We start from the raw sequence: 12,832 nt of genomic DNA, 5'->3' as shown, positions 1-12,832 counted from the left end.
TAAACCATGACAATTTGGCATGGAGATAACTGAGTGTCAGTAAATACAGACACCAGTATGGCATTTCAAAGGTTTGTTACTGGCAGAAGTCAAATTTTGGAAGTACCTTTGACTAACTTCAGTGTGTGAGTGCAATAGGAAGTGGACATGAGATGTGTCATGCAAAGAGTTCTGAGTTTTCATAGTGTTGGCTTAGCCTTATAGTACTAGTACTGCATATACAATGTTCTCAGCTGTCACTTCTTACCCATTTTAGTTCTTGTGACCTATATAAGAAAGATGTCTTAATAAAGAAGGAAGTTGGGTTTTTTTCCTGCTTCATCAGCAAACTTCTCCAAAAAACCCACACCATGATTCTGCATTGTGGAACACAGCTTTTATTACTATAAACCTGTATTGTAATAAGTGTTAGGCCCATATCTGATTTCCTGTTAATCTAGAGCAAGTTAGGAACTCAGGGAAGTTGCATCTGTATGAGACTAACATAAGAGAGAGAATGATTAGGCTCTGTGCCCTAATTTTTTTCTGACAAGGCCACAAAACAAAAGTTCTGTGTGTGAATTGAGCTGTCCAAATAAAAGTAGTTTGATTTTTCTGAAGTGCCAGGCCTTTGCAGATGGCACTGAAATTATGCAGAGAGGTCATCTATAAATCAGACTGCTTTTGTTTACATTGTTAAACGAACACCATTGAGTTTGGGATTAGGAGATGAGTGCTGCATATTCTGAGCTGAGGTGGATTTGGCAATGGATTTGCCAACCTGATAGAACAAATGGCAAAACTCTGGAGGTAATTAAGCTGCATGGAAAACTCTGATGTCAGTATGATTTACTTATTCCAAATAATAATTGTAAATTTTCCAGATTTACATTAGTTTGCAGTAGTTTGTTAAATTTTGTTCCTGTTAAATCTGTGTTTCAATTTAGTTCACGTTTGTGGTCTAGATACTGACAGAACAGCTTATTTCAAAATACTTAAATAAAAACACCATATAATTCTTAGTAACATTGAAAACTTCTTCATTTTGTCTCTACTAGATGAATAAGTAATTTGTAGTGCCATCTCAAATTGCTATGTGTGTCCCCTTGAAGGACTAGATTACTGTGGTATGCATGAACCATGTTTCACAAGAGATATTTCATTGTGAGGTGGTTTCCATTGTTGCCAAGAAGAAAAGTAACCCAAACTTCTCTGCTCACTCAATGGCTCTGGTCTTTTGTACCATACTTGGTAAATCTCTTTTCAGGAGAGAATTCACTATTTAAACCACTGCCTTGATCTTCATGTTTTCTATGCACTGATGTTCTGGAGGATGACCTCTCTTCTTACTGTTTGTTGGCTAGGACTTCAGGAACATGGAGAAACAGGAGCAAGCAGACTCTTTTAAGTTTACTACCACATAAGGACAAAAGAGGAGAATGACAGTGGCTTCCCTTGGAGCTGAAAGGGAAGCATGTAAGTGCTTTCAAAAAGTCCACCTTGTCAGCTGAACCAGCTCACAAGATGTATCACCAACAGTATCTAAGCCTGTTAGAGATGTCCCTGCCTGTTGTGAGAGGTCCTGAGAACAGACATGGCTTTGCCAGCTTTGAAGAGAAAAACAGCGATCCTTTCCTAAAGTTCAATCCATTCACCCCTCCAATAGGGATGATGTGTCTTTAGTAGATCTCTGCTCAGATTAAGCCAACTCCGGTGATTTCCATAACTCATTACAGCTAGAACAAAATTTTTACGGAAATCCAGGCAACATACTTAGAGATGAGGGAAGCCATTTCTTAGAACATGGTAAAGAAATTAAAATAAGCTCCTTGTTGCATTTTACTATACAACTAACACTCACTTCACCGTTAGGTATACTTTGGCCTCATCATTGTCACCATAAGGTGTCTACATGCCATAAATTCAGGCAGTGGTTTTGGTTCCTTGTTTCTGCCTTTGAACTTTGCATTTTAAATCACTTTAAGTTTACTGCAGTCATATAACAGAACCCAGAAGAGGCCAAGTAACCACAAGGGATCAGAAAATTTACTTTATAATTTTCCTTTTTTCCCCCTTCTTGCTCATCCCGTATTATTTTCACTCTTATTTCTCGGTTGCTGTGTTCTCCATGTACATATGAAATTAGACCTCAGACATCAAGCAGAACTGACCAGCTGGAGTTTTTCTGCAAGCCCCTGGAAAAGTGAATGGGAAAGAAGAGTTGAGATGTGCAGTTCTATCTGACCACTAATTTTTCTAATGTAGAGAAAAGCAGACAGAGATAGAGATATTCTGGCACAGATACACATGAACACAGACAATATACGAAATAGAATGTAATCAAGTCAGTAACCTGAGTTACAGTTAAGAAAGTGGTCTGAAATGGAGAGTAGTTCCACAAACCTGACGGAAACTGTCCAGTGGCTTTCTGGTAGTATTTTGTTGGGTAAAGATTGCTGTTAGAGTGAAATACTGACTGCTGAAGCTGTCAGATAAAGTCAAACTTAACTCAGGGGCAAACCTTGAAACATATAGTCCAGCATAAATTTTTTTAAGGAAAGCTGTGTAAATGTTCTTCCAAACCTAGTATTAATTTACAAGTTTTCCTGTGATGCTGAGGTATTAACTGCAAATGTGTAAATAGAGATATAAATAGTAGTTGAGTTTTAAGCTACTATTTTTAATGAGATTGCATAAACAAATGCCAGATTTCATCTGTATGATTCAGAGCCCAACTACCAAACCCCTCAGGCATGTGATGTGATGAAAGTTGCTAATCTTTCTAGATATCAGTCCCAAGACATTCCACAGCTACGTTGTTTGGGGAAGTTGTGCTGAAAGTGAGATCAGTCAGGCATTTTGCAAGCAAATTCTACAGTCACTTTCTCCACTGTGTCGTGGATGAATGCAAAATATAACAAAAAGAAAAGCAGAGACAGAGGCAGCCTTTGACATGGATGAGCAGAGGTACTAAAAACATCTGCAGTAGACAGGAGGTTCTCTGTTGTGAGAAGATGTAGTGCTATGGCTTGGGCAGTCAACAGCGTTACTTTGAACTTCCCTAGCAGTCTTTTGCATCTACTGAGTGGAGTAACTTTATTGAACAGTGAGAATCTGTGATAACAAACCAGAGAAGCTGAAAAATAAGGTTATTCTGAGACTGAAGCATCAGAGCCTGCCAGGGAAGGGAGACAGCTGAAGTGCTATTCTTCAGGTATTCTTGCTTGGTGTAGTGAAGGCGCTCAGTGCTAGAAAACAAGGCCTTTAGGAAGTTGGCAGTGTTTGCCTGTAGAATTCTCTCACTCAGAATTTGACTGTGCAGGTACACCTGGAAAACTGGTGTTTTGACTGTGTCACCTGGAAAACTGGTGACAAGGCCCTCATATCCAGTTTGTAGTTATTATTCTATTTAGTGTGGCTTAACACAGAGATGGGCATGGGGATTGCGGAAGGAACCAGCGTATTTGATAAGTCTGATGAGGAGGAGAGGTGACTTCTTGCCCCTTCTGTAAGCTAACACATCTGTAGACAGTTTTCTCTGAAAACTGGGAAATGGGAAACACTACAGAGTTTACCTCTGGACTTGATAGTAACCTTTTCTAAAATAAATAAGCAGTTAACTCATGCTGCTAGTAGAGTGGCCATATTTGGGTTTGTCCAAAAGCCCAACTAGTCCAGTGTTCCACCCAACACTGGATAATTAACATAAAATATCATACTTCCCCTGCATATTTGCATATCATGTGATGATTTGTTGACCAGGGATTCATGACAAGGAGCTCGTGTGTTTGTATTTAGTAGTCATGGATTCAGAGATTTGCCTTCATGAACATATCCATTTGCTTTTTGAACCCATTACTTAACTTTCAAGACCCTATTTCCAGGTAATTTGTGACTATGTTAAGCAACAAAGTTATAAGCCTAGATGGGTTGCCTCCAGGTCTCTCTACCAGTGATCTCCGTCTACCTGGAGAATTGATCATTTACCCCTTTCCCTCCTTCTCTGATCTTCTAAGCAATTATTTATCCATGTGAAGATCTTATCTTTATTCCATTGTTACTTGAAGAGTCTCTGTGGAAGAATTTTACGCAGAAGTTGTTGAAATAATTACAGTTTCATTATACTAATCGTCCAATGGCCTTTGTATAGGAAGAGTTTCTTTCTCAGTGCTTCCTGTCCTGAAGCAAGAAGTATTTTATCCAGAGTAATCATTACTTTGGAGAAGTAATCATCCAGGAGTAGTCCAGGATTAAGCAGCACATTGTGAGGCATATCAAGATAAGATTCCAGCCTCTCCTACCTTTTAAATAATGATGGAAAATGACTGTATGCAATGCTGGTGCAGCCCCAGTTTGTAGCACAGATACTTAGTGAGATAAAACCTTTTGCTTACCTACAGAAGGAGATAAAAGTTAGAGGCAAAAACATGCAAAGCAAAGAGCAAAAAATGTGCAACTTGAAAAAACATCAAATTAACAATTCAAGGACACTCATGACTGTTATAGCATAGAAACAATCAACTTAGAATGGAAAATAGCCTACAGTAGGCTTGAGAATATCTGTGCTATTAAATAATTGCCCATAACACAATTAATTGTGTAATACTACGCTGCCTAATAAGCTAGTAGGTCATCTGGAAATGATACAGAAAGATTCAGAATAATCTGTGGAGGGCTGAGTGCCATTGAATAAAGCAACTGCGGTTTCACTCTGGATTTGATTATTTATCATCCCTGCAGTTATATATTTCACTTTGTATTTGTTTTTTCACTTGCCCAAAAGCAGAGTGATGCTTTTTTTTTCAGACTTTCTTCTTTTTGTTTTGCTCCTTTTGTTGTGCATGTCTTACATATCTTTCCAATATAAACTGATGAGGTTTATGCTTATAGTTTTCAGGGGATGATTTGTAGCCCTTTCTTTCAAAGTGATAAAAGATAAAGTAATGTGTTCTATTTATTTTCCATATATAAAGAAAAGTAGATTAGTTAACCAAAGAACTAACCAAAAAAAATCTGCGACAGTTATCTGTAAACCTTTCATTTGGCATTATTGTCTCTTGCTGGGCCCACTGAAATCAATACTCCTACTAATTTTAAAATATAAGAGGTCAAAAACAGTGCACAGTTTTTGAATGATAGTGAGATGCAGTGAAGCTTGTGAGACTGCTGAGGTGATCCTTCTACAAGATGGAGAACAAAAAAGCAAGGGACTATTTCTACAAGTCAAACACTAAAAGTGAGTTTCTTTTAAAAACAGGTTTTGCTTGTGCTTTGCTTCATTTTTTTTATCTTCTTTTTGCTAATATGCACCTTTAGGCAGCAGGGCATACAAGACTACAAACAATTTTAATATCACTCAGAACTTTTATAAGCATTTAGCATAGCATTCATCTCGTGAATATTAGTTACCTAAAAGCTTGCATCCAGTCTGTGCCTTTCATCTCCTCTTTCTCTATAGGCAATGAAGAGAAACTGGGATTTCCAAAAGGGCATTCTGTATATCTGTCTTCAACGCCTGACACAGGCATGATATGACTAGTGTCTAACGTCTATTTATGTCTCATCTCACTTGACTGATTATTCAAATTTAGACAAAATGAATCCCATCATCATTGTAAGCTTATTGGCAGATAAGCTACGTCTTTAAATTAGTGAGAGTTTTAAAGAAGATAAGCCTGTGAAACTGTACCATAACTACTTGTTCCCCAACAAGCAACATAGAATTCCGGGCTTTTCATTTCCCCTTAAAACTAGAAATGCATACTTTTGTTACTTTTTACATCCTTCATTGTCATATAATTCATCATTATCTAGCAACCAGTGTCATTCAATAATGATTATATGGGAACTTTTCTGTTTTCTTTTTTATTGTTCATCTAGAGTTTATGAAGAAGTTCCTTGGGATAATATGATACATCGCAAAATCGCACCTCCAGAATCAAAGTGGAAGTGCTGGCTGATCCTCTTTCCCAGAACAGAGATACAATCCTGAACCCAAAATAAGCCAAGTCAGTGAATAATTTCTTGCCAACTGGTTTTAAGTTTTGCTAATGAAATTTAGCCTAAATGTTGTGTAGATCAGACACAGCAGTGTTTTTAAATAAAAACAATCCCAAGTGAGCAATTAAGGTCATAGCACACTTCAGTAATTGCCTCGAATGATTTCATAGTTTTTACCTCTTCCTCCCCTGTAAACTGGTACAGAAGATGTGCGTGCACAGTACCAGAAGAGAGGACAAGGATGTTGGTGAAAAACTGGCTGACAGGAATGATGCTGTACCATAACAAATCTCACATTAAGTTAGTTTGCTTGTGATTATTAACTGTAATGAACATTATTTTTACTAAACTCAAACTTAGTCCTGCAATTGTTTCTGATTGCTGCATGAAAATCTATTAAGCCAAATTTATTAAGCAACATTGCCTTACAAGAAGCATCTAATTATGATTTAAATTGTTGGAGGCTTCTGGGACAGATTTCAGACAAGATCTTTTACCTCTCCACAGATACCTGTTGATTCATAATTTTCATTTTTTTGGGGAATATCAGGGTCCTCTGGACAGTTCTGATGAAGTCTGTATAGAGTTAATTATTTCAATAGACTAAATTCAGCAAGTTCTGTAACTGGAGAAGTTAAGATATTCAAACAATAATTATTTGAAAAGTAAACTCTAGCATGCTTCTCCTGTGAGGGAGTTAGGTGTAAAAAGTAGAACAGAGAAATTTGTGAAGTAAGTGTAGAGATTCCACATATCTGATGTTTTTAAGACATGTCATTTATGAAAATACCGTGGTAATCAAACACATGTACAAACTCAAGTTTTTATCTGCTGTCTGTAGAATATAAAGCAATCACCTGTGCATTGGTGTCTTTTTTTCACTCTGTGTCTCACTTATTGTATCTCAGAGTGGAACATTTTAGATGAGCCCAGGAAAGGGTGACAGGAGTTTCAGAAGGGCTCAGGTAAGAGCCAAGTAGAGATGGGAAAAGAAAGGTTGGTCAAAGAAAGATAGGAAAACCAGAGCCTTCTTTCGAGGCCGTAAGCCATCAGATTTGCTGAGGCAAATTCAATGGACAGGTGTGCTGTAGGGCACAATCAGGCATACAATTGGAGAGCCAGGTATCTCTACAGGGTGGAAGGGGAATAAAAATCTCTATCATGATTTCTTGAATGTTGCTCTTTCCAAGAAACACAGATGTGGATAGTGAGAGCAGCTTACAGGGACAGACCAAGAGAAAGTTAGACCTGATGTTAAGTTTTCCTATATTCTCAAGAAATGAATGAAAGAAGTGTTACAAGTAGAGAAGCAGTTATTTTTCAAAGATTTGCTTATACTATCCTAGGAAATTGAATGAAGTCCCAGTATCTGAGGATGGAGAATAAAACAAGATTCTGCCTGCTGAATGGGGTCATTTAGCATATATGCCAACCTAATAATTTACCATGGTCTTTTACTCAAGTCAAATGAGCACTGCATCATTTCATGAGCAAAACTTTAACTTGTCACCACCTCTCTTTTGGGACCTCATAAATATTCTATCAGAATATTCTGTTTGGTGAAAAAAAGTTAATTGATCTATTTTGTGTTTAACAGTGTAAATTCTTGAATCTGTCATATCCCTTTGTATATGTAAACACAATGTCCCTGGGTCATTTCTACAATTTTTATTAAGCCTAAGCAATCTATCTCTCATTTTCTGAAGCAAGAGTTGTAGCTGTATTATGTTACCTAACCTTAAAATGTTTTCTGGTACCAAGGGAGATAGTGCTGAGTCTCCTCTGCCTGCTGGTGACTCCAGCCTGTTACCTGTAAAAGAGAAATTAATATCTATTATGTCCTTTTTTTGGGAGAATATCCCAGTCTGATTATGGGCATAGCCAAAATAACAAGAGAGTACACATTTCTATCTTATTTCTATCCTTCCCAAGCCACCTCTGTGCACATATGTTCTAGAGCTGTCATTTGTTATGTGCTGCAAGTTGAGCACATAATTGTCTTCATCTTGGGACATGCCAAGGACACGAAACAGTTCATCTCCATGTTTTTTCTTGTGGACCTTTTTAATAAATAACTAGAACTTTGGAGCATGCAGTATGTGGTTCAGCTGCCTCCACCAGCTGTGTAATGAATAATGTACACATCTTTGATTTCCTTTCTATCCAAACAGGGGCTATGTTGGTGCAGGAAATTCTGAAGACGTTGTCAATGCCAGTGTAGCCTTAATACCACTTAGTCATGTGCAAGCTTCAAAGCCTCCCTTCACAAGTACTGCAGGGTATCTTTCCTTATTAGTATGGTTTTGATACTGCCTCTTGAATTCTTGTTACTTGGGAAGTTATCTGGTCTTGGCTGAAAAGAACAAAAAAAATTAGAGGGAGCGTTCCTTATTCTTTTTAATAACTTGAATGAGTTCTGTCAACACAGGAATCACAGTAACCTTTCAGATTCAAGGTTGAACTTGAAGAGTCCTTTCTAACAGCTGAAACAGTAGTAAATGGCCTACAGTGGCAGCTGTCTACCATGTAGGTCTGTGTAAATCTAAGTGACTACTCAGCCCAGATACACAAAGAAAGCTGATACAAAATGAACAGACTAGTGAGGTGATGGTATAACAGATTTTATCCATCTGCTTGTGTTATGGTAAGCTTAAGTGCAACCTGGTTTGACCAAGTATGAATTTGTTATAGAACATTATGGCCTGATTCTTTATTGTGTTATATTAATGCTACAGCTTCAGGGCAATTAGGCTCCTAACACTGTGCATCACACTTTTAAACCAGAAATGTTGATTAGGGTTTCTTTTTTTCTGTCCAGGAATTGCTCTGTGACCCAAGTGACCCTGCCATCATCTAGTACAGAATGATTGACCATAACTGACTGTCACCCCAAAAGCTACCCATAGAGTGCAAAAGTTGCCTGTGGTAAACACCAGTGCAATATACTGTCATGATATAATGAACTCTTCATGATCAGCAGCCTCTGACCTAGTCTGGGATGGAAATCAGAGCATCCCCTGCTTCCTGCTGTTAACCTTGCTAAACTATTGCACAACCAAGTTTTAAGAACTTGGCAAGCACCTTTCCATTTTTCTGAATTGAGAAAGGTTGCATGTGAAGCTAGACTGAGCACATCTGCTAGATCATACCCCAAAACACCTGACTTGTGGTTCCTAATAATGCTGAGACTACTTAACACAGGCGTTCCTGTAAATGCCCACCATTAGAAAATAGATTCATGTTACATGCAAGGCTCAGGTGGGGAGGACATAGAAGAGAAGGGTCTGAGCTTAGTGTGCAACAGGAATTTCTGTTGACACCGTTCTGAAGAGTCCTTAATTAAAAAAAAAAAAACAACTATGTTTATTTTCAAACTATTCCATACTTTCATACTTTAAATGCCTCTTGTTCTTTGTTATTAATGAACAAGGCTGGTGGGTAGAAATGCACATGCTGTTTTCTGATGGATAGTACAACGAATATTGCCATATTAAAAATGTGTGATTTCTAACTTTAGTCACTAGATGGCCTTTGAGTTTGCAAAAGCTCCCTGAATACTATTAGGAGCACTTTTTTTTTTTTAGATAGATCACAAAGTTCGAGATTCAAAAGTTTTTGCTTTAAGCTTTTCCTAAAATTGTCTTTAGTAGCTTGAGCTGGTAGTTAAGCATTTATTTGCAAACTTTTGAGAAGTAAAATGGTAAAAGTAATGATGTAATAGTAGGAACTAAAAATTATCAAAGAAAAGAGGAAAACCACTGGTCTTTTCACATAGATTTTCTCTTTGCACAGGCCTTTTCTTTCTGTCATTTCAGTGGTCTTGCACAGTCCGCATTTGTGAGGCAGCTACAGAAGGGATACTTCACTGGGCAAAGCAGAGGGAGAGGAGCTGTATTGTTTTTACATTGCCCACTCTGTTATGAAGAAAAAGCATAATTCTAGTCCTTACATAAGGCAGAGTATGTGCTAAACATTCCTAGTCGCTGGGAGCTGCCTTGGAAGTAGCTGAGATTTCTAATATCCATCTTAGATCTGTTCATTTCTGTTTCTTACATCAATAGCCTTTGTAATGCATCACATGCTGTCACACACGTGTGGGGAGTAGTGTATCATTCTTCACACAGCCTTGTTCATTACAGCAATAGGTTCACAGACAAAGTAAGGTGCTGAGCATTGTAAAATGCTCAAATTTAACCTATATTACTACACCAAACCTGTTATTACCAAGTTTTTATGTACATAATGCACCATTCTGATTGTTTTATCTCACCTCCTGAAGAAGCCATCTCATTTCTCACAGCTTTCATCTAACTTTTAGCTTCTGCTTGAATTAAAACATAAAATAGCACAAAATGATTACTGAGAAATATGCTTTAAAAATACAGCACACACAGCATACAGTATAGTGTTGAACAGAGATTTTTGAGTTGTAGGGAAGTTAGCAGAGCTATTAACCCTTAGTTCTGCCATGTCATACTGTTATTGCTGTAGAGCTTTGAACAATAGAAGCTGATGTGTACACTGTCTCGCAAACAGACAGACATCTTGCTGGAGCTATTTGCAACGTATGATATCATGGTGGATTTGTAAGTTCGAGCAACAGGGTCTGTACTACTTTCTCTAGTACTCTCCATGTAGTGGACAAGGCTATGGATTTCATTGACTTCTGGCAACCAGGAGACCAAGATTTCTGAGACCTAAAAGATTCTGACATCTCCAAGTTGTGAAAAACTCAATCCCATCTGAAAAGCTCTATTACATTTTCCATATTTATTCTTTGTGAGTGTCAGACATCAGGATTGCTATCATTTTAAGCAGAAGAAAAGAAGAATTCAGAAAGAATACATACGATTGATCCCTAAAATTTTTGTTTTGCTTTGTATGTTTGCCAATAGTACTGGAAAGATGTGTAAAGGTGTTGACTCTACTAGACTCCTATTAAAATCCTTGAGAAATGAGATACATGCTTTGGATTTAGAAGCATAAATATTCTCTGTAAGCCTGTAAGATGTAAAAATCTCTTTGTATATAGACACTTTCACTCTTTCACGTGCTAGCAGTTGCACTTCCTGCCTCTAGCACTTGGGCGACAGCACTGTCACTCAGGCATAACTCTGGAGGGAGACATTATTCTTTCCCGAACCATGCAAGAAAGTGGTTGCCATTCAAATTATTAGCAAAGCTGAAACCAGCTAAGAGTCATCTGTCATGTAGTTTTGCAGAGACAAACAGGAAGAGTGGTGAACCTGGGCATGGTTTGTATGTTACCCTTGTGCCCACCCTCTCTTCCTTTTGGCAGAACAGGAAACCATCTTCTGTTTTTCTTCTTTTTTTCTTAAGGAATTAGAAAAAAAGATAAAAGGCAGGACTTATGCTGCAGTTGAGCCTAAAAGCTCCTAGTATACGATTAGTGTTGTGAAAAGCTGTTGTGCACATACCTGACACTGTAGATAATGCTCTGAAGTCCTTGCCATGCAATTTGGAACTTTTAAAGATGGGAATCCAGGTGCAGTGTAATCAAGTGATTTGGCAAATACCATTGGGAATCTCTGGTATGGCTAGGAATCAAACTTCATGTATCCTGAGCCCTCGCCTGTGCCTTTTTTTTTACCAAACTCTGAGCTTTAAGGTATTGAAATGGTGTTTTGCTAAAACTTGGTTTTAAAAAATAACTATTAGCACAAGTGATGGCCATAGTTCTTGAAAGTTAGGATGAGTCACAAGTGAAGAGTTAGGAATCTAAGCACTATTTTACTCAGTTTTTCCTCTGTGATTCAGACATGGAATAGCTGTGGGAACCTCCACCACATGTAAAAAGTCATGTCATAAGTGTTGTGATTCATCTAGAAGTGCTAAATTTATGAATCTGAACTTATTAATCAAAACTATGTGATCTGGTGGCAGTCCAGAATGATCAGTGGGAATTTCCTTAATGGAGCTGTGAAGCTGTTTTTTTCAGGTCAGACTGGATGGTGGTTCAGTTCCTCTCATTCCCTTCCAGGCTTTCATTAAAGCCTGTTTTAGGGAAAGAGATCAATTGCATCATCTCTTGATATCTGTTCCAGCCCTGGAATGTAGCATTCTTAATATACTTGGTTTGTATATGCATTCCTGACTTTGATTTAAGATCACAGATTCACAGAATAGTTAGGGTTGGAAAGGACCTCAAGATCATCTAGTTCAAACCCCCCTCTCATGGGCAGGGACACCTCACACTAAACCATATCACCCAAGGCTTCATCCAACCTGGTCTTGAACACTGACAGGGATGGAGAATTCACAACTTACCTGGGCAACCCATTTCAGTACCTCACCACCCTAACAGTAAAGAACTTCCTCCTTATATCCAATCTAAACTTCCCCTAAGTTTGAACCCGTTACCCCTTGTTCTATAACTACAGTTCCTAATGAAGAGTCCCTCCTCAGCATCCTTATAGGCCCCCTTCAGATACTGGAAGGCTGCTATGAGGTCTCCATGCTGATTTCTCTTCTCCAGGCTGAACAGCCCCATGAATTTGTTCTCTCTTTCATCCTTGGTTATGTTGCAATATATGCCTAAAACCTGGAATCTTCTATTATTTCTTTGCCAAGGGCAAAGATCCCTTTCTGGCTCTTTTCAAAGATCGAGTAAAAATCTTAGGAAGTTTTTGTGAAAGAGAACTCTGAAAATATATTTCCAATGTGGTACTTTTTCACCAGCAGATCTCCAAAAGTCTTTCCTAGAACTTATGATCTAGTCTTACAGCTCAGGGCACCATTGAGTGGACTACAGGGTCAGAGCACAGGAGTTGCAGGTTTGTTTCTCATTTTTTATGTCACTAACTAGTGAGGTTCCAAATTGAATCCTTTGATG

At 38.1% G+C, this 12,832-nt stretch overlaps 1 protein-coding gene across 1 annotated transcript in view; it reads left to right on the top strand.

The window, feature by feature from the left end:
- Positions 1 to 1,418: 1,418 nt before the first annotated feature.
- Positions 1,419 to 12,832, top strand: part of SPMIP7 (sperm microtubule inner protein 7) — a 38,673-nt gene continuing 27,259 nt past the window's right edge. The window contains 10 exon segments of the mRNA XM_034060300.1: positions 1,419 to 1,457; positions 1,459 to 1,654; positions 5,151 to 5,171; positions 5,174 to 5,215; positions 5,862 to 5,918; positions 5,921 to 5,950; positions 5,953 to 5,987; positions 6,415 to 6,493; positions 7,564 to 7,612; positions 8,151 to 8,258. Coding sequence (XP_033916191.1) covers positions 1,419 to 1,457; positions 1,459 to 1,654; positions 5,151 to 5,171; positions 5,174 to 5,215; positions 5,862 to 5,918; positions 5,921 to 5,950; positions 5,953 to 5,987; positions 6,415 to 6,493; positions 7,564 to 7,612; positions 8,151 to 8,258 — 656 coding nt within the window.

The sequence above is a fragment of the Melopsittacus undulatus genome, chromosome 1, assembly GCF_012275295.1.
Source record: "Melopsittacus undulatus isolate bMelUnd1 chromosome 1, bMelUnd1.mat.Z, whole genome shotgun sequence".
NCBI classification, from domain to species: domain Eukaryota; kingdom Metazoa; phylum Chordata; class Aves; order Psittaciformes; family Psittaculidae; genus Melopsittacus; species Melopsittacus undulatus.
The sequence above is the reverse complement of the archived record's forward strand: the minus strand, read 5'-3'. Positions and strand labels throughout refer to the sequence as shown.